Source organism: Filicampus tigris, chromosome 13 (assembly GCF_054856515.1).
Source record: "Filicampus tigris isolate MCC_2025a chromosome 13, RoL_Ftig_1.0, whole genome shotgun sequence".
Classification (NCBI taxonomy): Eukaryota; Metazoa; Chordata; class Actinopteri; order Syngnathiformes; family Syngnathidae; genus Filicampus; species Filicampus tigris.
In genome coordinates this window covers 16525513-16553422 of record NC_141229.1, presented here as the reverse complement: position 1 = coordinate 16553422, position 27910 = coordinate 16525513, and the positions used below count along the sequence as shown (strand labels likewise).

Sequence of the window (27910 nt, the reverse complement as noted above, 5' to 3'; positions counted from 1 at the left end):
CTGGGCGAAAGACGTCCACGGCAGAGTTCCAAGGCCAAAACTGACCAAAATGAACATAAAGGCTCGTCTTACTTTACTATGTGCTTTGCATACAATTGGGTTTGATAATTCCATCTCAATGAGCAGATTTGTGTTGCAAACTTAAATCAATTTTAATCACAAAACAACGGCAGCTGACAAGGTGGTGTGCGTAAGTAGAAATCTAACAAACAAACATAAGATAATAGAATATAATTTAAAAACAATGATTATAATGAGTTAAAACAAATAAATTAGACTCCAAAACAATGTCAGAAGTCTCATGCCGCGATCTGCTCCAATAACAAGAGTGGAAAACTAATGCAAGCAAGAAAGAAATAAGGCCTTCTTTTTCTTTTAAGAGTCTTGCCTTTTGGCATTCGACACTAATCTGCATATAAATCATAATCCAAGAAAATTGTTCAATGCAATGTGATCAGAAGGTCCAAAGACAGACTTCAAAAGCAGACATGGGTGGAGGCGGAGGGATACATCAAAGATGTGCCCCGTTAGTTCTGGACAACCCCAACAAAACGTTAAATCTATCATCAGCCTCTGGGCACCAACATCAAATGACATACACCTCTGACCCTATCATTGACTCAAAACCGCATCTGTCTCTGAATCGACTCTGAGGTGGCACAGGGGCTAATTGGAAACATATGAACACACATCTGCACTTAGGACTCTGGTGTCCTGCATGGATGCAAAATACAAAAAAAATAATTAAATAAATGCAAAAAGATATGCTCACATTAATATCTGTGTATTTTGTTTTCAGCACATTAATATGCATCTTGTCTTAAAGTACACAATAGTAGTTTGCACAGCACAAATCCAAGAACTATGCATTTTTACATAAAAATCACATTAAAAAGTCAAAATGTGACTAAAAGGGTAGGCATACAAGATAACGCTTCTGTCATTCATAGTTTATCTGGGGTGTCCGATTGGTAAGAACAATTTATTTCTGCTGATGAATAAAACAGTGTCATCCACCAATGTCGAAACAACAATAGCTAATAATAATAATCCAAGTTCCAGCCCTTTTGTAACTAATATCAAGGTGTGCTAAAGTCATTCTAATTATTTCTGTTTGGTTTCAACACTTGTTTGGTTTGGCATTTATTATAATTATGATGATTATGATTATCTATTGTAAACATCACAGTACAGTCCTAGGTAGGATTGGGATTCTCCCTTTAGCTACTAGTAGTAGTAGTAGTAGTATAATAAAGATTGTGAAGAACCCACCACCAGGAAACATCTGGAATCCCAATCTGATGCTTGGGGAGAAAGATGTTCCCCTGGGCCCCTCGTGAATCATTTGGGGATTGATGCATATAGGCCATTTATCCCACAAAAATAAAAGCGCAAGACTGTAGTTGAGGTAATAAAAATCGGTATAATAAAGCACAGCACAGCATGTGGTTGGCAAAAAAAGAAGTCACATACACACTCTCATACAGGGTCTAAAATAAATGGTAGCTTCCAGGGAAGGGGACAAGTTTTGCTTGAGGCTTTCCAGTTGGTTCAGTTCTTCTGTCAGGATTTTTTCCTACATCTATCAATAACATCAGCTCACCTGGTTTTCAATGGCTTTGCGGTTTTTGGGGTCACTGACAACAGTCAGCTGAAGCTCAGCCATCTTCTTCATTTTGCCATCCATGTCAATCTTCTGCAACAGGCCCCGGACCTGGCTCCGCAGCAGACGCACCGTATCCTCCTTTCCCTGGCGCTTGGCCAACAGCGAGGCGCTGGCTGAGTGGATGGCTGTCGCCCAGTTCTCTAGGTCAGTCTGGTTGCTGGCCTGCAGGGGGATGTAGAATAAGCTCAAGTTAATGAACTGGCAGGGCAAACATTTCTGTTCAATAATTTATCCTGATAAACCAAACACAATTGCTCTTCTATTATTCTATCATCTGTCACAACAAGAACATCCGATGACAAGCCGTGCTTTTGCTGGATCAATACATGTGGACTTGATTCCCTTCATCCTATGTCAAACCTACGTTTTATTATTGCATTATTGTCAAATCTCTTAGACAATTATGCTTAACATGCCATGTGAAAAATGAAAGGATAAACTCATTGCTGTCCTCGTGCTTAACCCATTAAGGCCTAAAGCGCCTGTCTCAACAGCTCCCCAAAACCTAAGGTCGCCTTTGGAATTACCCTTGAAAACCTGAAGTTCTCACAGAAATTCAACACTTACAAAATGATTAATATCTCAGCCCCTGTAGCAGACAGAAACATAATTCCAAAAGAATTAAAGAGCTTAGACATGGGGCTTTCACACAAGCAGAATGTATGATTATTTACTGTTTCAATCGAAGCTGTAAAAATAATGTGTTAGTGCAAGAGAAGCACTATTTTAATTTTTTTTTTTTAAATCGAGTGGTAATTACCATCCTCTATTCTGTTACAAAGACGTCAATATCGTCATTGTCTACAAACCATATCATATCACGTTCGACTGGTTCCACTGGTCGTGCGCGTCGTCTATATAGCATTGCCGTTACTTATCAGAGCTCCCGGCGATCGACGGTGTCCGCCATTAGCCTACCTACGGCTCGAAAAAATTCCACGACATCCTCTGCGGTCTCGCGACACCCTCACGTGTATATTCTGATGCATTAAGTTGTCTAATAGGGGGAGAATTGGATTAAAAAAAGACACCGACGTATCCGCTCTCCCGGCTCTAATGGTCGAAACGCAGTAATGCGCTCCCGTCCTTAATGGGTTAATAGGTGATTCCCTTGCCGTTGGCCTCTGGGGGAATGGAAGGTCCTCACTTTATTAGATGCAAACTATGTCTTAACACCATAACGCAGCCTGGCAAGCTTTTAATGTTAAGTGGTGAGGCTGGTAATGCTGATAGATAGGTCAGTAAGCACAACTGGCAAGTGTGCTCTTAGAACTCTTACCTGCCATGTTTGGGCACATTGTGTACATAACTTCAGCATCGGACCGACACTACTCATGTCATAGAAAATAAGAGCCATATTTGTCATAAACTTCACCTGAAAGAGATAGATATCGCCATATGAGTTGCTGAGGCAGAAGACATTCTCCTTTTTGGGATGCTCTGGAACAGCCTGGACGATGCTGTCCTCGGCCAGGAGAGAGTAGCGGGGTGAGAGCTCTTGTTCTGGTGACCCTTTACTGTACGTCTCATAGAATAGCAAAGTACACCCTGAGAGAGGAGATGGAAGTTAAGGACATTGTAAAGGGGTGAGTGATAATGACATGTATGCTTCTAGTTGTTTGGCTTGTTATTGCACTCATCAAATTAAGTGCATCAAATAAAATGAGAGAAATAAAAAAAGGTCAACCCCTATGCTGCAACTAGGATTTCGCAGGTTGCCTAGGAATCTCCGCTCATTCATCCATAACATTTGTGACATTAGAGGTCACTGGTGTCGGACAAGAGAGCTTGGTCATTTTGAAGGTGCTTGATTGGGTGTCAGGTCAGGGTTTGAGGTTTTTCCAAAGCAAACTCACACAACCATGCATCTATGAACACCGGAACAGAAATGACCTTGCACAAATTTGTAAGTATATCATTTCTTTTTTGAAAATGTCTTGATGCTAGAAGCATTTCAATTTTTGGGATATCAGCTGATTGGTTAATGAATAGGTGCAATTCATTTGTCCAAAAAGCATGGTTTACATATACTAGGGATGTAACGATTAATCAGAAATCGATTAAAAATCGATTCAAACCTATTAATTGAATAATCGATTTGAATCGAACTCGGACATCTCAGCACTCACAAGCCCTATACAGAAACACCCAACAAAAGACAACATACCTAGGTCATTAGAATATACTAATTTAGAGCACTAAAAAACGATGTCTTTTCTTTTTTTCCATTCCAGATGCATACCACATAAATTGGGGTTGAATGTGTAGATCAAATTATGCACTTGCGCCAAACATGTGTATTGCAACAAATGTGTATTGCATTTGTGAACGGCTGCAGCACCACACTAGCGCACAGGGACAAGCATGGTAGTGATTTTTTAAAAATCTAATAGAATCGAAAATTGGGAACTGAAAATCGAATCGTGGCTTCCTTCAGTGAATCATTACATCCCTAACATTTACACACTATTTGTTGACTTGAACCCTAAACAATGTATACTGATAACTAATTTGAGATAAATTAACAATCTGCAAAAGCACACCTTTCAAGGTGACCCAGTACTGTTTCCACTTGCGACGTGTCACCAGCTCCAGCTTCCTGTCCTTCTGCATCGTCACTAAAGGTTTGAAAGAAAGCCACCCCGCCCGTCTGACCACCCCTTGCTCCTTTTCAAACAGCAGGTCCAGCTGCTCCAGAGAGCCTTCAGCTGACTCACTGCTGCTCTCCCCGTCATCTTCGCCCGTGGAAGGGTCTCTTCTCTCGCTTCCTCCCTGTCCACTGCCCGTCTCCAGCTCCCTCATGAAGTTCTCATAAATGTTCTGGCGGAGGGCATCATTGGTTGATTGGTGAATAGCCCCTGATGATTGGGTCCTTGGGGCTCCTGGGAACCACAAGAGACTTGAAGCCTGAGACGGGGAGCTGGTGTCTGCAGTCATGCCGTCAACACCGCTGTCAAAGACATCGCTCATGTCCTTGTGCCTGGTCTCCTGGTAGGACAAATAATGTCAAGGTGAGAGGCATGAAGTAGACGATAAAGAGGCATGTGAGACAGTGACCTCTACACTACCAATGGCTTATTTTAATATAATGCCATTAGAGAAACAAGTTCACAGGTTCATTTTTCCTTAACTACAATTTTACTAAAGCGGCACCATGTTAGCCCCGAGCATTACACACCTCTGTATGTATGTCAAGCTTTGTGAGTCTAAAATGGAACACAACTCAAACTGCGCACTTTTCATTAGCCAGGAGGCACTGCAAAGTCGAAAAACTTTTGAAAACATCTAGTCAAATCACTCAAACCAACTTCAAAGTCTGCATTACAGTGACTTGATCTTTCGGTAGGCAGGGAAAGTGGGGCAAATTTCCTGTGACGGCACCTGGGGAGGTTGGAACCCTTCGGGCTCGGGCAATTTCTCATCATTTACGGCCTGGAGTGGCTTCCCAATTCCACAAATGAACACTTGATGGAATTGCCCTCTCCAAATCTAATGAAACCTACCTGTACTTGAATAAATTGCTGCATCGATTGTGGCAGTGTTTGGAGTGAGCTGTGCACCTCTTACCGTGTAGACACACACTCTATGTGCCTCCGTGCTTATTCTCTGCCTTTATTGGTTCTTGTGTATCACCCAGTTTAAATGAAGAAAAAAATAAAAACAGTGATACTTTGTTAATTCCAACAGATTTCACTTATTACTCTTCCCTAATCTGACACCAGAAAGGTCAGAGAGCAGAGTTAGCGGAATATTTGCACACAGCCTTACTAAGGGAAGACAAGTACTTTTCAGCTTCCTTTTGTTTGTCACACCGCCAGTATCACATCTGTTTCTCATTTGAAGCAGGTTCTTTGGTCGCAATGTGACCTTTAAACTCATAACACAAATCTGATGGGACGATTAGATGGAAGCGAATCAAAAGCTAGAGATGCATGGAGGTTTGGACTCCATGAATATCTAAATCTACCTCAGCTTTTTTTGAGTACCTGAACTCAAACCTAATTTAAAAGCAAATAGGATTTCTGAAGGCAAGATAAAAACTTGACAGGAAAAAGAGGCTGAAGTAAATCACTGAATGATAGCCAACTCCCATGAAGAGTTGAGTACAACCACATGGCAATAGACTTATAGGGGGACATCATTAATACAGAATAAAAGTTTCTCATTTGTCACTACAGAGACGGGCAAAAAGTGCATGACAAAAATATGCAGTTTAAAAAAAAATGCACCTTAAAATCCACATTTTAGCATAAAAGGTCAGCTAAATACAATCACAGTTCTATTTTGCTTTAGTTTGCTCTCAGAACTAAATGACTGAACATCAATTCCTATTAGCGGACTTTCTCTCTGATGGATGCAAAAGAAGACCAAAGAACCACATAACAGGCAGAACAACCATAAGTCATTCATTAACATTAGAGGGATGAGGCTAAATCTTGAGCTGGGATTACGTTTCACTCCAGTAGAGCCTCTCAAAGGCTTACAGCTATTCTCTTGGCACTTTCCAAAAAGCATGTTGCAGCCTTTACAAGGCAAGATCAAACTAAGCAAATGGAGAGACAATTGGTGTCAAAGTCAGTCAAATCGAATGTTTTAAATGCATTTTGGTTCCGAAGAAAAATGACGTTGGTCTTATAAACTTTCATGAGCCAGCCAGAGAAGAGTTGGACTTATTTCCGCCAAGTCCTCTGACCTGACAAGTATCATTGTACAGTAGCTATGAATCACGCTCTTGATGCTGTGTTTGCAGCACTTTGCTACTTGAATGTGCTGAGCAATGTTTAATAGAGGGGACCCCCACTATTTGCAGGGGATAGCGATCCAGACCCCCAATTTTTTAATCTTGAAAAAACATACTGAGAAAAAAAACACAACTCCAATAGGTGAACCCATTGGTGCCGAAATGAGAGTACGCAGGGGGTCCACTGTATAATGGTTTGGGTAAGGAACAAATATTACTAAAACAACAAGATGAAAAATATCAAATAAAACTAACAGCCAACAACACATCATTGAGCCCCTATCCCACTGAGGGGCGAAGAATTGCAACTGTTGGCGAAGGTAGCTAAATGTGTCTTCACATCCAAATTTGTCAGGCTTCGTTCAAGGTTGCAAATGTTCCCAAAACGTTCAACAGTTTTAGTGCTTTTTCTTGTGCTTTTTATGGCCCCTCTGTTTGATAAGCGATCACCTCATTGATCGTTAGGGCACAAAGAGAAACACAACACACAAATACGAAAACGATGCAAGCCATAATTACCTGGGTCTTCCTCTTCTTACGGCTGAGGCTGCCAGTCCAGTCACTGAAACGTCGAATGTGTTTTTTAATGGAAGCTTTCTTGTGGAAGCCAAACTCTGATCCAGCTCGCTCCCGATGCTGTTCATGGTTGGGATACTGATCCAGATCCTCGCTCATGGTGTGAGCTTTGGGCCTTCGACATGGTAGAGTGTATGATGAATACTGGCGGGCCTCAAGGCATTCCTCTTCCAAGGGGACATCCAAGACTGAAGCAAGGGAGGCTCTATGTGGCTGTTGGCCAACAGGAGCGGTCTCTAAATGGGAGGTCAGGCCTTTGGCTGTGGGGAAGGTAGCCGCCATGGCGGAATCTTTATAGAGGCCAACGATGGACACGGGGGAAGACTGCTCGGTCAAAGAGACATGCTGGTGGATAGGGGAGTGTGCTTGTGTTCTGTTAGAAGAACAGGATTGGTCATGCTCACAAAGTTCTGTGCTGGCCCCCCAAGGAGAATCATACCAGGAACCATCTGAGCTCAGAGAGCTTCCTTTACTGGTTCTGGCAGTGGAGGAGGTAGAGGCTGGTGGAGGACCACCGTGGAGCCCATCGGGTTCGCTGCTGCCGGAACCAGGCAAACTTGGGGTGGAGGGGGACTCCAAATTCGCAGAAAACTTGAGGAGCTGTACAGGACCAGAGACTTCATCCAGGAGGAAATCGCTCCCCGAGGTGTTGGTGAATTCCACTCTCAGACTGCCATCCTTCTTGATCACTACTCTTGGGCTACTCTGTTTCTCTAAAACCTGCTGTTTATCTCTTTGGCCATTCAAAGTATGGCCACTGAGCTCTGCACCATATGGATTATCTTCATAGTCATCAGACACGTGGCGCTTGCGTATCCCACATCCAGTCGGCCGATGCCAGCGGTGTTCATTCGGGCTACCCCTCCCTCCTCTGGAGGCGTAGTCATTGTGACGAGAAGAGTAAGGCTGTCGGCTCTTTGGAGGGGAGAGGCAACCTCTGCTGACACATTTGGCCTTGTACCCAGAGCTCACCGGGGCACTTTTCCACCACTCGTGAGGTGACAGACGGTCGTCTGTGGCTGAGCCGAGCTTTAGTGAGTATGGTTTTTGGTTCCCGGAGAAGCCAAAACTGGTGGCTTTAAGGCCCTGGATGCTGTACTGGCTCTCAGAATTTCCCATTACTGGCTGTCTGGAAAACAAATCACTTGATATTATGTAAATGGGGACAAAAAGGATGGTGTCCACAGTAGGTGACACAACCACAGCTCATCTGGTACACACAATTAGCCAATTAAAAAAAGAACAACTAGCACATTCACGCAGCCCTTGCAAATCATTTAACTCGAAATTGTCTGTTTCCAGAGTAAAACTGAAGCGGGTAGAACTCGCCTTCTGTGGGTGTTCATTTTATGACATCAACCTGAGAACAGTGATATGAACAGGCTTCAGGCTGTCACGGTTGTTATATGTGATGGGAGTCCAAGACAATGAGAAAGATATCTTCAAGACTACTCCAGAAGACTACATTAGTGATGTAATATGAACAAACAGCCTTCATTGTTGGTCTAATACACTACACATTACTACAGAACACAGACCGCTGTCAAGTAGCAGTTTACTTACTCTTATAGGATTACCCTATAAGATATAGGATAGCTTCGTCAAAGACTTGCCCTGTTTGTTGATTGTGTATTCAAAGCAAATCAAAGATCAAAGCTGTACCAAACCTATTGAACACTTCCTTTTAAAAATATGTAAGACAAAGGCAATGTTCCTACAAAATGATTAGCAGGGAATTACAACCTATTTACTCTTCTTAATACTTAAGTTCGTTGGTTTTTAAATTGAGAGTTACTTCTTAGGTACTGATTAATATGAAGGGCTACTAGTTTGAGACACTTTTTAAGTTTGCTCAAATTTACCTTAATTATATTTTGTCATTAAATAATGACATTCATGGGGAAGACACCGATCATGTTAATGACATCTCATGATAATTATCAACAATGACTTAATACGGTAGGATACAGGTAAATCAATGTGCAACACGAATTGTCCCTACAAGTGTTTATATTTTAAAACAATAACATTCCTCAGAATTGACAATGCCCCATCAATGGTGAGCTGTTTTTAGAACAGGACAACAGGATATTCATGTGATCCTTGAGGGCTACCTGGTGCCCGTGGGCACATTGTTGGTGACCCTTGATTTAGATACTTCTCACTTTGTGCCTTAACTTGTATAAATGAAAATGCCACTGGAGAAAAGTGCCACATGCTTTGCAAACTCACCCAACACGCCCTCAGACTCACCTGCCTCACTGTCTCAAATGTGTGCTCCTTTGTGCGAGATCTCTCCACCTCATGACTCAAGTAAACAATTTCCTATGTAGCCTTGATCATCTGCAAAAGAGAAAGATATTGCCATCAATATCACTGTTTGACACTGTAATTTAATTTGTTATAAAAACATCTGTACAATTTAAGAGAAGAAATTGGAAATGTGTTCCTATCCATGTTGAACAACGTTATTAAAATGGAAATATGGCTCCTCTAGCGTTTAAGTGTCTTTTGGCAAAAGTTTTGCAATATCTGAAAGGGAAAGCTTGTTACTCGCGGGTTTGCAAAAAGTGAAATCACCAAAGTTGCAGAGCTGAAAAAGTTTCTTTCGCATAAAAAATGTGCAGCTTATACAAGATGAATGAAAACTCACATGATATCCCAATAGATTCACTTAAACCAAGTTGTCAAAAGTGTAACTAAATGCCACCGTGTGTGCTAAAGCACAGCAAGTTGAAAGCTCTCTCCACCCAACTGCTTCTGAATCAGCCAATCAAACTAAATACTGGAAACATGTTTCCACCTCCCAAATGACGTAATCTTTGCTCAGCGTTGGAAATGTTTTTGAATTCTGGCTGCAGTTTACCCATATGTTTATTTTTAAACCTTGGAATCCTGGCTTGTTTCGTTTTGATTTTTTTTCCTTGCAACTGCCACATTTGCTCAAGGAGCAAGAACTAAAACCAGAAATGGCCCAGAAGCACTCTTTAGGGAGTACTGGGGCATCTTTGGTACTCTTGTATGTATAACACAACAATTTACAGTACATACATATAGCTCATGCTTCTAGAAGAGTTTAAAGTAGTACTAAGTCTGCTAAGCACTCACAGCACGTACAGCATATATAGGGTTACCGAGCAAGCAGTTCACTGCCAAAAGCCTTAACCTTTGGGATTAAGTGATGTGCAGTATTAAAAGTTTTATCTGCTTCTGCTTAAATACACCTTGACCATGAGGTGAGATTCAATAGTTTGGCTGAGTAAATTGAGTACTCTAAAACAGGGGTCCCCAACCACCGGGCCACGGACCGGTACCGGGGCCGCAGGTCACTTTGGACCGGGCCGCAAAGATGAAAGAAAAAAAAAAAGGACCGGATTCTCTCCATTACATCCATCTATGACTGACTCTTAACGCATGTTAAGTTGTCTCCGTCGCATAACGCTAATCTTAAATGCACAAGCTAGCAAATGAGTAAAATAAACAGATGTATTTGGAAAGTTTCTCCCCACACCACCACCCACCCTCCAACCATACCCCACACTCCCCAGGGGCCGCGAAGGGTATAGACTTGTATGAATCGGTCCGTGGCAGACAAAAGGTTGACGACCACTGCTCTAAAAGAGTGCTTTAATGCATGAATCTGCAAAAAGATACCAAGGAACTTAAGAAATTTCAGTACAAAGGAGCTCAGGGTTTTAATGATATAGAGAACAAACATGAGGTGGTTATGCAGTATTTTTTTAATTTTACAATGCTCACGGGAAAAAAGCACTTGGACGTACTATAGAATAGAACCCGACAAAGAACATAAACCTACTAATGAACTTGAGCCATCATTCTATCCATTATCAGATAACTTTGCTGGCTTTGTACCTTGCGCCGGTAACAATGCGGTGGCTGCTTTTCCTCTTTGATCCAAGGACACAACGTCCATGATTTGCAAAAACTATTTGGCATCTGGACTCGTCAGACCACAGTACACATTTCCATTTTGGCAGTCCAGCTCAAATGAGCTCGGGACCAGAGAAGCTGGCAGTGTTTCTGGGTGTTGTTGATATATGGCTTCATTTTGCTTGGTAGATTTTTAAGATGCATTTCTCTGGCGTCGGGCCAAAACCTCATAAATCACATTTTGGTGAATTTAATATTTTTTCAAAAATCTATACTATTGGTCATTCCATACACTCAGGTGTTATTTTTACACATGAGGCAGTTTCGAGAGAAAACCAAAGCGCCAGATAAACAAATACATATATGAACAACAATGAACTATTAAATGAATTGTCAACGATTTTGATGTGTAGGGTTGCATAAATCTTAAATACATTACAAGTCTTTACGTGTGTAGCGTGCTTTAACAACCATATCCAGTCAAATAATACTTGAATAGTTAATCTAGACAAGTGATGTTTAGCAACATCATCCATCCAACCATTCTTTTAATGACGTCTAATTTCCAACAAAGTGATTGTTGGGCGTTAGAGGATGAAAGCAGCTGCCAACAACAAGGGGCTTCTTTCTGTTGCCACTGACACTTTCCTTGCAAAGTTAATTCAGGCAGAACAGAGCTGAGTGAAAGGCTTTAAGGGGTGCCAAACCTAAAGGCACACACGTTCGCCTTCTGCTGTGACTTGAACTGGACTATTGTGCGACTTTTGGGGCATACAAGACAAGTTCGCTTTTTAGCTGCAGCCACGGCATTGAGTCTGAACCCTCCCTCGGCTCTGAACCCCCTGCTTTTCTCAATGGATTTCCAACAGGCCATCTGCTCAGGGGCCGAGGGACCCTGACGCTCCTCGAAACACCCTGTGACCTGGCATTCTTCTCCCGCTGCCCTTCAATAATTCCCACGTAAGCTTCGTGTTTAGTCTGGCACTGTGTTGGGTCTGGAATTGGGGACAATAGTGTCGAGTGGGCCACACTTCAACACGATACAAACAGTTAGTGTAGGAAGTGAATTTTTCTTAAACGAAGCCACTGTGAAAATGGAAAAGCACCACACACACACACACACTTGAACGTTTTAGTCATTGAATCTACCTTGAACAAAAACGGAGCAGCAAGGTTGTGACACAGCAGCTTGGCAAGCAAGGCATTCTCCAGAGCGCCAAATAGTTTTCAAAATCGCCAATACTGCAGTACTTTGAAAAAAAGAAGCTTGCTGGAATCGGAATCGGCCAAATTCAAACAATGACCAACCCTATCAATGACACAACATCATCCTGAAATAACATTGAGTCGCTAATTAAGGGCACTAAAAAATAAGACAATTATGACGACAGTGTTGTCCGGTGTCTGTTGCCAGTCTTAATCTGTGACTCCAGCCTTAGCAGCTAGCAACGCTCAACTGCCCCATATAGCGTAGGCTGGTGAGCGCTGTCGGAGTACTTTTCAAAGGCAGTAGACGTAAATGACTCGGCACACATTGAGGATAGTCTGACACAATTGCCATCCTTACTGATCACTTTTTAGCAAACCAAGTTTACTCAAGTGTTTTGTTTTAGCCGGCATAATCGCTGCTGTGGTTGTGACATCACTTTGTCTCAAGAGACAGGGATTTAGCGGGAGATATTTGCTACAATATCACTGATGTTTCTAGAGCGGAAAATAGTGTGCTGCTATGCACAGTTTAAATTTAAGTGTAAAATGTTGATTAAAAAATAAAAACCAATTGTTTTTTTTGTCTTCTGTATTTATAATTGTTCTTTAACCAAGCAAAAAATGTTTTTATCCGAATACAAGAATTATGCAGTAGCATTTTCAGTAGGATACCCGAACACCAAAACATTTGACAGCTGCAGCCTTAATATCGTAAAATCATTAATAAAGCAACTGACAGCCTGAATGACTGAAGTACTTACATGGGTAAACAATGACCAGTTAAGTCCTTGTACTTTTTGAGTTAAAGATCCTGCGAACTTGAAACAATGAGGTCATTTCTTATTACTAGTCACTGTTTACACAGTCGCACAGCTTTCTTCCTGTCAAATCGCAGACTGCAGGACCCACCTCTTAGTATTTTCTCTCAAGTGAGCTCATGAAGGAGCAAAGTGCTTTATAGCTTTCGGACACAGCTTGAAATGAAATTTGTGCAAAACAACAGCATTCATTCTTTTTACAAAAAAAACAACCAGATGTGAATATGAAAGAAGGCGTGCGTCAATGAGCAGGCCCTCCCTGTTCGTTTTTTGGGTAATTTGAACCGCATCACGGTGACAACTGCCATTGTATGAATCACTCACTGAAAAGTCTACATTACTGGGTGGTGGATACAGTCGGACCAATGAAAAGTACATCAAAGTGCTTCACAAGCTTCTTTGGGTATAAATTTGGCCTGACAACCTACCATGAGAAGTGAAAGGCCATTCAATCTCATTTTACAAGAAGACTCAATGAAGGCCTCGCATCTGTAAAACAAAACATGCCTGACATGTAAACTAAGGCACACGTGGTATTCTGATGACTTTGTTTGGACTCGGTGTGGTAATTCGCACACCCAAACACCTGTGCATCTCAACGAGAGGATCCATAAAGGCAACCGGACAACCCCCGCCACCTCTTAATCCTGGACAAACAAAAGGGAAAGGGAGCTAAAACAAGCGCCGATAAGATGCCTTACCTCTACTGCACCGGCCTTTAATCTAAAAGCTCTTTGAAGAGATTGCAAAGACGAACTCTCGCTGCTCTTCTGTCACCTTAAAGTGGATTCTCTCCATGAAGGCTTGTTGAGTCTTAAAGCAACAGACACACGCTGCATTTGACTCACACACTACCACACACGCACACTGGAAGACACGTGGAAACTCCCTCCCTGCTCTGAGGCAGAGGCAAATCACAGTCCTCCTGGGGTAACCCTGGGTAACGGAGCACAGGCAAGGAAAGCAAGAGAACTGGGAGGGAAAAGTTCTCAACAGAAGCACTTTCTCAGAGAAAGACGGAAGAATGTTTTATAGCTTCCATCAATTAAAAGCCTGCACTCCTGCCAGTTGTTTTTCCTATATGGTATAGAAGCACTGCTTTTCCGTTGGCTAGGATTGGAGGAGGATGCATGACTGGCTGCAGCCAAGGCAATTTTCCACAGCCGCCTGAGACGACTGGGCGAGACAAGCAGGCGTGGAGTGGCTGCAGCGTTGCCTTACAGGCACTGGGGAGGGCGCAATGACTGGGGCCCTTGTCTGATCCGAAATCGCACAATAACCCCAGCAGGAGGACAAGGTGGCCAACTACTTGGCAGACAGAGTCTGTGTGTGGTTAGTCCCACGCTGACAGGAAACAAAGTGTGCAACCTAAGCGACTTGTTTCTTGGGGCTAAAACAGCAAATCACCCCCCCCCCCCCCCCCCCAAAAAAATATGACTCCAAACATTCCCTAGTATTGGAATTCGGGAGATGCTTTTGAAATGTGACTAAGCCGTACCCTTGGTGGAGACGCACTCAAGACCGCCAGTGGTTTAAAACTCCACGCAGGCCTCCATTTGTCTATGGCTCACATAACTGTGGTCATATAATTGAGTTGGGCCGATTTAGATGGCCACAGCAGAGCACAGCACAGGACCAGCGGGGGGTGATGGTTTCTTCCCCAGTGCCAGACAGTTTGCTGCAGCAGCTATCAACACTCTTGCAAGAGTCGGCTGGATGGACCTACAGTTCATACAGTTCAGCTCATTATGTCATGTCCCACAGTTTATTGCTTTCTGCATTGTCAAAATAACTGGTCCGTACCAAGTACTGTAGTAAAGAATGGTTTGCTAGTGGAGGGTGGACCCATACACACTGCCATATGTTGAGTGTGAAACAGAATAAATTGGGGAGGAATACAGAAGGTGACAGTGTAAGAGGAGACAATTTGAAAGACTTTTTGTTATTTATAGTCAGATTCCTCTTCTTTAATTTATTGGAAGTTTGGATTATCTAGAATTGGTATGTCAGACCAAGAAACTCAAGAAATGTTAGTCTTTACCGTTCCAAATCATGGCAAAATGAATAGTACATGTTGGTGGCATTTTTGAGCAAGTCTAAGGGGTAACCCTGAGCTCCAAAGATATACTATCCTTAATTTAATCTTTTTTGAAACACCTTTTCAAAGTCACATCTAAACCACGCTATGTGAGCACCTGTGCAATAGGCATCTATTAGCCTGCTGCTTGACATGACAACATCAGGCCCACCAGGACTCATCAGAGCTAAACAACATTGTTTGCCGTACAATAGACGATGCGGAGGAGTCTGGGTCGCTCTCAAAGCCCTTTGTCTGCTCAAAGGTTAGTGAACAACACACTTGGTGGGAGTAGGACGCATTAAAAGAGAGAGAAAGAAGGCAAAGAGCACCACTGTGATGCATATTCATACAGAGCAGGTGCTCAAGCATTATGCTCAGCCAAATGTTGAGACCCATGATTAAGATCAATTACAAAATTGTGCAAAGACACAACCAAAAACCTGAGTAGCCAAACACAAAGGGGATTATCAATTTCAAAATGAAAAGCAGTTGGCTTGTAGTGAATCATTTCATTTGTTCATCTTGTGAAAAGACCTTTTGCTGGTAACCAGACAGGCATATTTTGTAAACGTCATAATTTAGCTATCATATCATTTTTATGTAGACGTGAAACCTGGAATTTGAAATGATTAGTCTGCCAATAAAGAAAGTACTGTACTGTAGCCTGATAACCTATACCAGACCATCACGATGCTAATTAGTTAATTCAAACTACTCAGCAAAACAAAGTCATGTCTGTTGTTATTGACAGTTTAGCGTGTTGAACTGCGCACGTAAAAGTCCATGTAAATGTTAAATTATGCCACAGATTACTTTCAATAATCCCTGTTTAATGAAAACAAAATCCCACTGGGGGTGGTGGGTGATGCTCATGGGACCTGGCCTGACAAATGGAGGAGAGCTTAATATGGGAATTCATTAAACATGCTAATACTTATCATCTTCCCTTGAAACAACTTAGCTTGGGGCTGTACAAATATGATCAGCCAAGTGGGACTGCAGTCAAATATACGTCATAAAAAAAAAACACACATGAGTGTGGAGGCCATAAATTGATCCTGATCGGTCTTGTCAGCAAACATTATACACCCACAAATAAGGACTCAAATCTCGGGGGTCTCCAGATGCTTCAATGAATGATAGAGTGTCAGTGGGAATGGAGGATTAAGAATTGATGGAATTCACTTGAACAGGGTGGTCAGAGGTCGCGTCTTTTGGTGGTTGTGTGAAACCCACATAGGATTTTGTTTCTTTTTACCCATTAAGATCCATGATATATTACAATAGTTATGTTTTTTCCAAATACACCATTAGAGCTACAAGTACGTGATATTCAGTATTCCATTACAATACATCTCTTTTTTTTTTAATATGACGAGATGAGGATGTGCTCCAAGTTGACAGTAATGTGAAGAGGAGAAATATCAATATAAAGAAGAGCAACGTTTTGAAAACTGTGGCGACGCTTTGTTAGAAGATACTAAGAGCCTTCAGGGGCAGTGTGCATCCATCCAGCTACTGACTCGTGGTTTTGTGCATGCATTTAACACGGGCATAACCTGCTTGGAGGGGCAAAAGGGGGGATAGGTTATACTACAAAAGTGATGCAGTGGAGTGTCTCAGATAGCCCTAAGGCGTAGAAGTTCAAATCGGCTAATTTAACACGTTTATTGGACAGCAGAAGGTCATTTTGAAGGCTAAATCCATAGAACAGTCCTGAACTTGCTAAAGAGCTACAGAACACACTGACGGGTTTTGAGGCATATTTTCACCCAATTAGTCATCTGTGCTAAGAAAATAATGCTCTTGACAACAGTACCAGTGTGATACTTCTATTTCATAACCTTAATGACAAAAACATTTGCGTCAAATCAATCGGATGTGAATACTAGTAAACTGTCAGACATTCATCCTTTGAAAGACATACATAAAAGATGAGAGCAAACATATCCTGTTCAGGGTCACGAGTGTGTGGGAGCCTATCACAGCTGACTTTGAGCAAGAGGCAGGGCGCGTCCTGGACAGATCGCTAGTCAATAAAAGGCTATATAAAGACAGACAATCACCCATACTGATTAACAAACATGCAAACTCTACAGAGAAAAGCACAAACACAGATTCAAACCCACAACTTTTGACGGTGACGTAGACGTGCTAGCCACAGGCTCCACTGTGTCAATCCCCAAATTTAAATCGATATGACAAGCAGGTATGTAAAATGGTCAGAAAAGCAACAACATTGCACCTGTAAAAGTAGATTGTAGTTTCAGGTCAAAATGTACAAAACCATCCTGATGTTAAAAAAAAAAAAAAAAAAAAAAAGGCATAAGGACAGTGATGTTGGGTTAAATATTGTCACTGTCCTGTGAAAAACATGTATGTCCAATTTTGGATTTTTAAAAAAATGTTCACGTTAATGCAATGTCTGTAATGCAGAAACCCCATTCACGTAAAAATACGAAAAATGGGGGTAAAAAAAACAGACACGTGTTTTTCACAGGACACCGATGATATGTTCTTTTTCTCTTGCAGATTTCCTTAAGGTGTATCAGCAAGCAGCATAACATGCTCTGTCAAAAACATAAAATATTTTTCCCCTGGCAAATCTAGTGTCATCTGAGTACTTTTATCCACGCCGCGCGATATGACACAGCTTTTTAAAAACCTTTGGAGAAAATCAATCTTGATTTTGACAAACCAGTAAGTACCAACCCCAAAGCTTGGTTTTGAACCACAACATGTTTATTTCCTGTCATAGTGTGAAATATGTACACAATAAAACTAGCACTGTTAGCATTGTACAATGCAAATAGGATTGGCCAGCATTTACACCCCATTTAAAAAAAAAAAATCAATTAAAACATTACATAGGCAGAAAATCCTACGAATGAACGTGGTGAGTGACATGCCGTGCATATGAAACGTGCGGAAGCACGGTCAGATAAGAAACTGTGAGATAGAATGGAAAACATGCAAACGTGACCTTTGTGCCATACAGTGAGTGTATAACTCCTCATTGATAAAGCAATAGAAAAAAGGTCCCTTCAGACAGTGAAGTGAAAAGAATACTAGTTGCTAACCTTCAGAGACTAACAATACGGTAACAAAATCATAACATTCCCCTCAATGTTCTAACTTTATTCCGTTCATGTGGCACATTCAAGTGTACCTCCACTGGAATTGTCTGAGGCTGCACTTTGTGAGTATCATCTTTTACACAGTAGTGTGAGCCAGAGCAATTAATAACATTCACTTATATTCACTTTCATTAGCAAAGCCACTATAGTGCTCTGCGGTGAGACTGACTCCAAGCTCCCGGAGGATGATCCATCAAAGATCATTGACCAGTGGAGCATAATGAGATTCAGATGCTGGGGTCCAACGCTCTCACCACAGGTTTCATAGCAACAATGGAATGGTGGGGACTGGGGAGAGCGGCGTGTGCAGAAATGGTAATCAATGTTCACAAACATGAATGAAAAAGTCACACATAAACACTCAAAATGCATTGAGGCATTGATAAGCTGTTTTAGCAAAGCCTAAAGCTTGCTTCAGTTCAGTACGCTGCACTAGATTTACTGTAGTCCACTGGTGGGCCGACATATATTCACAAGACAATGGAAAAATTGAAAGGCGAAATTTACTGCTTAGTGGAAACAGGGCAAAACACGGGCTTTAATAAAAAAAGTATGGAAAAATAAAGAAAAAGACGAGGGAGTGCGCCTGAATTCATGGACGCAACCAATCATTTAAAGTGTCCCAGAGAGGAAGTAACACGCTAAAAGTTGGGGTTTTTTTACAGCCAAAATGACACGTGGCTGGTGCATACCGCAGCATCTGGGCTAGTAGGCCAAACCCTTTGTGGCGTTGTCCCACAACACACGCACACGCACACACCTGTTATGCTAGCAGATATCACACTTGTAAGAGCCCAATAGCTGCATCCAGGTGCTTTAAGGCTATATTGCATTTGTGGGGGGCTCATCCATCATGTGTGTGCCAGACATGCATTTATCCCTTTCTGCATTCTTGAGAGGTTGTGACACCAGCAGGAGTTCACCCTCATCCTCACACAGTCACAGGACCCCAGAAATATCTTTCCTTCCAGCCCAGCTAACTTTATCCAAAAATGCAGCGCCACATATAGCTGTACGATTTCAGGAAAAGATTGAACTGCAATTTTTGTGACAGGTATTGCGATTTCGATTAGATTAATGATTTTGTGTTCTCCCCCAATCAAGCGTCAGGGCAATATTCACTTTGTATTATGGATGTTCCGATCAGGTTTTATGACACCGATATCGATACAGATCATGCATGAGTGAGATCGGCCGATACCGATCACATGGAATATCTGTATATTTTTCCATTTATTTATGGTGACTGCTACTATGCAATATTATCTGAAAAAAAAAAAAACAGCCATATTATTGCGATAATTTTGACAAAAATCTATATATATTTTCAAAAGCATGAAGAAATACAAAACCGTTGTACTGCGCTGTGTCCGCCTTGACTTTATTCAATGCAGTGAGCCTCGTAAACTCACCATAGTCTCCCAATTGCTTGTTCTTCAAATGTCGGATTAAGTTGGTTGTGTTGAAACTTTTGGCATTGCTCCCCCCGCGAGGTACCTTTTTATGTCATATACAGTATTACAAGACGGAAACTCCACACACACAGCAGACAATGCTATGTTCACACCAACTGCGGTGTTGGGAATATTCGATCAAAGCCTTTTATTACCAATCAAAACATCCGATCACCCGCAGCTCATGCTTCGCAGCCTTGTGTTGCGTCCCTCCCCTCTGCTCGCAGCGGAGACGCGGCTGCGTTAGGGAGCCTTTCTGGTGGCGCATTTGAATTGGAGTCAATGTAGCTCGCGCGGGCGGGCGGGCGGGCGGGCGGGCGGGCGGGCGGGCGGGCGGGCGGGCGGGCGGGCGGGCGGGCGGGCGGGCGGGCGGGCGGGCGGGCGGGCGCGGTTGCGTGCAGGGCGGCACAAGTGATGCTTTTGGACGGAGGGACGTCGTCGCAGATTAAACATATCAACTTTTTTGCCATTTCGCCTCGCGGCAGCCAGGCATGAGCTGCGGGTGATCGGATGTTTTGATCGGCAATAAAAGGCTTTGATCGAATATTCCGATCACGTTAATTTTTCACGAAAATTGGCCGATCGTGCCCGGTGCCCGATCGATCAGAGCATCCCTACTTTGTATAGTAACATTTACATCATGACAGAAACTTGCATCATACCATCAGAACATTAAAAAATGTTGGTTTAAAAATGTAAGGACATGAAAGAGGATGTGTAAGGGAGGCAATCTTTTTCAATTACAAATACAAAAAAAACTAGTTCAATAAATCCAGCGCTACTGCTTGCTATCATTAGTATATACATATCTAACTGTGTGTAATACTGTATGAAAAAAAGTTTTTTTTGGACTAAAAATTAAAATAATTTTACACTGATTTACATGTTCACTGTACAAAAACGTAAGATCGAATGTAAATTGTTTTACAGATTTTTGTCAAAGACTAAAATCCTCCCTTCACAGTAACTGTACCTAGCATGATATAAACTTAAGTGAAAAAATTATAATGGCAGTTGTATCAAGTTGTTTAAATGTGAAAAGTAAATATTTCCTGCAAAGAGGTAGAAAGAATTAGATGTATTCTTCTCTGCTTTTTTTCATTCAAATTTCAGTCAGTCAGGAGCAAAGAATTCTGCAACCCCCCCCGACACCCCCCAGCAAAAAACATGCCTAAAATCATGATTTCGATTTAAAAAAACGATAAATCGTTCAGCCCTAGTGCAGGAGATACAGTACTGAATCCACTGGCATGTGACGTGGAAACAAAAGACCAGATGCCACGTAATGAATATGGTCAAGTCAAGACATACATTCACATTGATTTAGCAATGGCGCTCCTGTTATGGCCTATTAAGGGCCCAAATGCGGATTCATCACCAGAGGATCTGACTATGGCCACAGGCAAATGACCTGGAAAAACAAAGCCATGAAAATTAGAGGCTGAGGAATATCAGCACAGGAAACTGGAAGGTTGGAGTGATGGTCGCTAGCTCAGCACTTTCATCAGTCACATGACAGAGTCTTAAACAGTGACAGTGAAAGCCAAGTTGACGTTGTGAGGCTATTATGGGTGGTTCAACAGTCCAGAACCGCCTGTTTGATTTGTTCCCCATGGTCAAGGTTACAATAACAAACAGGTTGTTGCTCACTGGCCTTTAGGGGCCATTACCACACTGGGAGGATCTAAATAAGTGTACAGTATGTGTCAAGTGGCTGCACTGACCTCATCAAAGCTTTTGAGATTAACACTAACGTCAAAACCTGTGTCAAAATTAATCTATTAATTGAAAACGAATCAATTATGAAACTAATCCACAACTATTTTAATAATTGACTAATTGTAAAATGGGAAATTAACCCACATACATTTTTTTCCAGATTATGTTCCCAGCAGGCCCACTAGTTGAAACACGGCATTCTGATTAATATTGTGTTTGTGGAATATGAGTTAAGCAGCAAAATCCACCCCTTTTTAGCCATCTCAGGGGGCGGCCATTTTGCCACTTCTGTCGACTGAAAATGTCAGGGCTCAGGTAACGACCAATCACGGCTTAGCTTCAGAAAACAGTTCAGCCGTGATTGGTCGTTACCTGAGCCCTGAGAAGTTGTGATGTCATTTTCAGTCGACAGTAGTGTCAAAATGTCCGCCCCCAGAGATGGCTAAAAATGAGTGGATTAACTCTTGTTCCACAAAGGCAATATTTATCAGAATGCCTTGTTTCAACGAGTGGGCTTGCATAGAACATATTCTTGGGTTGACTTCCACTTTAAGAGCCATTGTTTAACTTATAATTGACCAAACCTTCTGATTTCAGCCTCACAAAAGAAATTATTCTGATTTCTGTTGTTCTTCATGACTTTTAGGAAGCCAATCTATACTGAAGAAAACACATTTTGTACACAGGTGACAGTTTAATGGTTGAGCGACCAATCAAATAAAGCCAACTTATTTTGGTACCCTACTCAACTTTTGGAAAATTGATACAGAAAGTAGTATACTATACAGTAGTTCACACTTTCTTCTGATCAACAGACCTCAATAATTATGCTCAAATCGACCACTTACACTCATGTAGTTAACTTCTATTGGTGTCCTTCAATATGTGAGCCAAAAAGTAGAAGTTCAAGATCTTTCTGTGATGTGGTGGCGATCCAACTCCAAACCATATCAAAGACATGATATGCCACACGGTTTTTAAATCAAATTGAAAATTTGAATATTTGGATTCATCTTTCTTGTGAGACAACTCTTACAAGGAGCTAGACTACCACGTTAGAGCTGAATGCAGCCAGGCAGGCGGCTGGCAGTAGATAGCCTGATAAGCAGCAGGTGGCCATCACTGTCGTCACATTGAGGAGTGCAACCAGAGCCTTATAAATACAGCACCACGATCTGGACTGTTACATAAACATCCATCAGGTGACACAACATCTTGGTCGACATGGAATCAAGCATGTGTGTTTCCCACAGCAATTAAACGTAACGTACTTAATACTAATACGGAAGTGCCCCATTTAAAGAGTACAACTCACAGCCATGATCGGAAAATCCTCACATGAAGTAGCCATCCTCCGACTGGTCAAAATCTTCCTACTGGAGGAGAGGAACTAACAATCCTCGAACACAATGTCGATCAAAACTTGAGAAATGCCCAAAACAATGAATGCTTTCAACAAATAGTCACTCCTGTGATCAAACAATGTGGCTTTACTGCACCTTCAAGACGAGGATGACGTGAAATATACGGCATGCTTTATCAAGGCTGTCAATTGAAGGTTTACGACTCAGATAAGGCAGAACTGTGAGAAGCATTCTGGAGCTGCAACGACTGGCGAGACAGCTGGTTATGAGACACACAGACGCAGACGCGCACACACACAGTAATTTTATTCCACTTTTGACCACCATGGACGTATGAGTCAACATGTTGCAGTAGGTCTGAGTAAAAGACCTCGCCAAATACAACCTAATTTGACTCATCTCTGTATAACGGGACCCATTGTTGTATGTGCTTTGATTTAATTAATGTCCAATAGAATTACACTGGAGGTTGCTTGATAAAATATGGAAATCTTTTATTTACAGAAATGAAACAAAGGTTTGTGCTGAGACTTGGGAAATATAATGCCACATTAGTGGTCTAAAAAAGCCTGGTAAAGCATGCGTGCCACTGTAGTGGTAGTGTGTAAATGTGGTGTTTGTCCAAGGTTTGATTAATCCGTCTTTCCGACAGGAGGAAACTGATTTGAATTTCAACATTTTACAGCCCAGTTTGAAAGCAGTCAAAACGGCTGGAGTTAAGATTAAGTTTCACGGCGGGAATTATCACAAGAAATTAGCTGGGAGCCGCTATCAGCTCTAATCCGGAGCAGGTGTTCCACAAAGCTGCGTTGTGTTTAACCAGCAGCGTTCAAATAAACAAAAGCAACAAAGGCTGCAGTTTTCGCACCAAAACCAGTTTTTCGGCTCATGCGAGTGCCGTAACATGAAGAGATAACTCTTTGCAAAACAATCTCATTTGCTCACCTTGGCGGGGCTTTGTCACATAGGATTGCGGTCAATACTTACTGATAACACTTCAACGCGCTTTTTCGTCCATGACATGTCTCAGCTAAGCACCTGAACGTGAGCCACATGAGCAACACTTTTACAGATGCGATTAAATGAAGGTCTATGCCAAACTTGTTCTAATCCTATCCATACAGAGAGGAACCAGAACGTCAATAAGAGTCCTGGTCATGATGCGGTCATCATCTACTGGACATGAGGCAGACAGAAACAAGGATGGAGTCTAAAAAGACACCTTTTGTGACACTAAAAAAATGATCGACCACCTTTTGGTTCTTAATCGGTGGACTAAATTCCAGAAGCGATTGAATTAGAGGTTGAGGGGCAGATGTGGCAGCCTGGTTATGTCCCACAGGACCCTATTGGTGGGATTGGACAGGCAGATGCGCTACCAGCAGGGGTCATGAGAGGTCAAGCTGTTCCATTATGAGAGGACAAGGGTGGTATTTATTCACTGCCTTCCCCTCCTAAAAGTGGGCGGGCTTAGAAGGGAAACGAGATGGATACTTAACCCTTGAGGCAAAGGGCTGATTACAAACCATCCTCTGTTCTTCTCATCTGATGGTGGACATGCAGCACACCCAGAGAGATTCAAGGATGTTTTCATTCTTGAAAACGGGCAAGGCGGAAGGAAAGTTGCTGAAGAAAGTCAGACATTCGCACATTATCCGACTCCACAATGATCCAAAGCGCTCCTATAAATACTCCCAGAAGACGGGGAGGGGGGACGAATGCACGCAACCTTTTGAAAAACAATCATGATCATGATAGAAAACAGCAATTGAAACAGCATGAGGCCGCATCAAATTGGTTGTGATGCACCCCTGCATTAAAGACAAAATTTCATATTCTGGTATTTTTCATGCTGTGTATGTGTTTTGGCCCTGGGCCCCCAGTGGCAGGCCAAAGCATATTGCATGGCTTGCCAGGAGCCACAGAGAAAAGCATGTTGGTGAAAAAGATCAGAAAGGAGAAGGGATGCCTTCCAGATGGTTAAAATACATTTTAAGAAGTATTAAAAAAAGCAGAAAACATTTCAAGACAAACCCCATCCCCCCTGTTAGCACTGACTAATGCCACTTGGGCAACACTACAAAAAAAATCTAAGGCTGCACATGAGGGAGAGTGATGCATCTGTATCAGATCAAGGGAAAATCCAGCAAGAGCAATGATACGCAAGGCAAGAGCAATGATACGCAAGGCCATTAATATAACATGACTACATAAGTACAGCTTTTACTCGGGTCCTTGAACCATAACAACCGTCTCAGCTGACAGGAAAACCCAGATCCTGGCGCGTCTCTACATTGTTATTATTACTTGAAGACTATGCACATCAGTGTGGACGTGTGTGCCCTAAAACATTGTTATTAGTGCACAGGAAGGCAACCACAAGTTTCCAAGTAGAGGTGAGGCGCAGACCACAGGGCTTGCTGCTGGATACTCACAGTAGCACACAAAATTATTCCAGAGCAAAGTAGAAAGGAGAAAATATCAGTTATTAGAATCATTATTTTGAGTAAAGGCCTCTGTCAGACAGAGGCAGAGAGCTGAGGCGCCATAAATCCCCCAAATAACAATGTATAGATGAAAATAAGATCCCGAGTTCTTGATTGTATTGCTTGGGAAGATGAATGACAATATCCTTCATTGCACGCCAGTGGGTCAATCACCCAGACATTTGTCAACACTCAATGGATCACTCACTTGAAAGTAGAGTAAATAAATAATTTATTCAGTAATTAGTTAACTTTTATTTAACTATAAACTAGGGCTGGGCCGATAATTCAATATCAATATGTATCGCGATTGACACGTGATCGATATCAATAGAAAATGCCTTTGATAAAACGGTTGGGTAGAAAAAAAAAATGTGAAAACAAATCCGAGCACTGCATGATGCGTGATGTGGTCAGCGCGGATCCGCCCCCCAAAACACAAAGAAGTTAAACCAATAAATAAGAAGCCACCAAACCAACGAAGAAGAAGCAAGTGAAAGTTTAGTCGAACGGACGGCCGTTTAAAATTCAAGCTGGAGTGGACCGGCCTATAGTATACTATTTTTTTCCACCCCCCCAAAAAAAAAGGCAAATGACGGACGACGGAAGGGTACCCGCGCTGCGGACAGAAGACGAATAACGGACACTCAATTTTTAATAAAATGCCCAGCTCTGGTACAATTATGTCAATGACTTGTCAAAATGTTTATAAACAACAATAAGGTAGGAAACAAATAAATATTCTATAAATCTCCAAGTGTACACATTTTCTAATCACCTCTACAACATTCCAAGGAAATCACAATGTCCCATGGGCAAGTTATGCGATCCTTGGGGGCTACCTGGTGCCCACAGGCACCAACATGGTACCCGTGGGTAGCAGGTAGCTGTTGTCAAGCTGCCATGGCTGCTTTAGAATTGATCAAATAGATGGGAGAACCAGTCAGCTCAGGCACAAAATCCCTCAAACGCCATCCACCAATGGCTGCGAAGCAACTCAAATGCAGTACATGCATTATATTTGCAACAATGCTTAACCATTTTTGTATTTTCATATGTACCTGTGGATGAAACAGCGAAGCTTGTGGCTAACGGCGCGGCGGGGCAATTTACGCCGCCCACCTTTACTCAGCTGGCCATCGACACATGAGTTGACCAAGATGCAGCATGATGCACTGCTACCCTGGGCTAGATCTTTTTTTTTTTTTTTATACCACTTTTTTTCTTCTAAATGTCTTCTAATCTTACCCCGAGCTCCAAGGCCGGGGCTTTGCATTGTTTAGCCAGCCGAGAGGCCAGAGTGCTTGCTTTAAAGGTTTTTGCCTGTGTTTGTTTCGATTATAAAGTCTTTCAGTATGAACAATTTCAGTGGCCGAATTTTCGGTGCATTGCTTATGTCTGTCTGTCTCGAGTGAATGACCTCTGCTACACATTTGCAGTAATCCTTGGCATACTGTGCAAGACAGAGGAATACCAAAATTACCAATGACACATTCCTACCATGAAAAAGCAAATAAGATTATGATCGTGACAGCTCCTGCATCCGCGGTTGCTTTCCTTTATGGATGTTCCGTCAACTGTACGTTTGTCTGTGACGTATATTGAGTCTGCACTAAAATGTGGACACATTGTGAATCTGTGCAAAACAACTTCCTGCTGATAATTTCCGACCACTTATTTCAAAAGCACGCCATTTTTCATTTTCGCAAGCTTTTGAAATCTGTAATTTGGTTCATTTTTGACAATAGAACATTATTTAGATGGGAATAAAAGTTGAACAAAAATTGTTCCAGACTGATGTTCAGTTTGTTTTTGTTTTAATATTAGTAGGTAAAATTAGAAGCCTTTTTCAAAACACTTCTTCATTTTTTTTTTTGTCCAAAGGGTTAATGCCGGCAGACGCTGGTTTGAGGTCATTTCCTTTTCAGAGAGAGATGGAACGCTTCACAAGTGAGCCACAGCAGCCCTTATTCATCCACACGCAGACATTATCCCAAATCCACACGAACACCAGTTGTTAGACTGATTTTGCACATCCCTTGTAGTTATGAGTCATGTGTTCCACTCTTACCACACAGAGTCAGTCTAAACTGTAGACACTTCGAAACATCTGGAAAAGCCACCAAATATTTTTCCATCCTCTATCTCCTGACTTCTATACTAAACAGACAGATGGACAAATTGGTTTTCTTATTGAATTAATGCAAATTATCCCTGTAAAAGACACGTAATTAGTCGTGCTCGGAAAGAAGCAACAAGACCAGACGAGACGAAACAAAGCAGTTCACTCCCTGGCCTGCAGGACCTTTAATGACATTAGCACAGAGCTGCCGACAAATTAGAAGTCAACCTCTCCAATGACCGTTGAATGTCAAGTGCCATAAATAGCCTGCAGTATCTCCTGCAAATACAGCATACATGTATGTGTTTGCTATTTACTATGGCTTGTTAAAATGCTGAATATCGGCATCTGCCTTTTTTAAAAGTCAAGATGGCTGATAATAAATCAATTTAAAACTGTAAACTTCAAGGAACTATTTTTAATTTTTAGTTAACTTTAAAAGAGATTCTACTGAGCCTATGAACGCTCTGCACTTTTGGTTTTGTTTGAAATCAAGACAAAGGTACGCAAAAATTCAACATTTCTGTCATTTAGACAGTTTGGAGAACTTTATTTACGGTAGAAAACTATAGGGAGCTATTGTTTAAGTTTCTATTTAACTTTTGAAGAGATGCTACTGACCCTAGGAGCTCAATTTATGTTAGAAT

General features: G+C 41.9%; 2 protein-coding genes across 5 annotated transcripts in view; both read right to left on the bottom strand.

The window, feature by feature from the left end:
- Nucleotides 1-27910, bottom strand: part of tiam2a (TIAM Rac1 associated GEF 2a) — a 74982-nt gene that overhangs the window by 41075 nt on the left and 5997 nt on the right. The window contains exons 1-6 of one of the 4 annotated variants that reach the window (XM_086050638.1): nt 9637-9693; nt 9237-9326; nt 6927-8112; nt 4210-4654; nt 3042-3214; nt 1604-1828 (exon numbers count right to left, since the gene is read on the bottom strand). In XM_086050638.1, the coding sequence (XP_085906764.1) occupies nt 1604-1828; nt 3042-3214; nt 4210-4654; nt 6927-8102 (2019 nt within the window). In that variant the 5' untranslated portion in view covers nt 8103-8112; nt 9237-9326; nt 9637-9693. Of the gene's footprint in view, nt 1-1603; nt 1829-3041; nt 3215-4209; nt 4655-6926; nt 8113-9236; nt 9327-9636; nt 9694-27910 lie in introns of those variants that run through there. The other 3 variants (XM_086050640.1, XM_086050637.1, XM_086050639.1) reach the window with 3 other exon arrangements.
- The window catches only part of scaf8 (SR-related CTD-associated factor 8), a 96097-nt gene continuing 76276 nt past the window's right edge, over nt 8090-27910 (bottom strand). The window contains exons 21-22 of the transcript XR_015089434.1: nt 9237-9326; nt 8090-8112 (exon numbers count right to left, since the gene is read on the bottom strand). The gene's annotated coding sequence lies outside the window, so the exon portion shown is untranslated. The remainder of the gene's footprint in view (nt 8113-9236; nt 9327-27910) is intronic.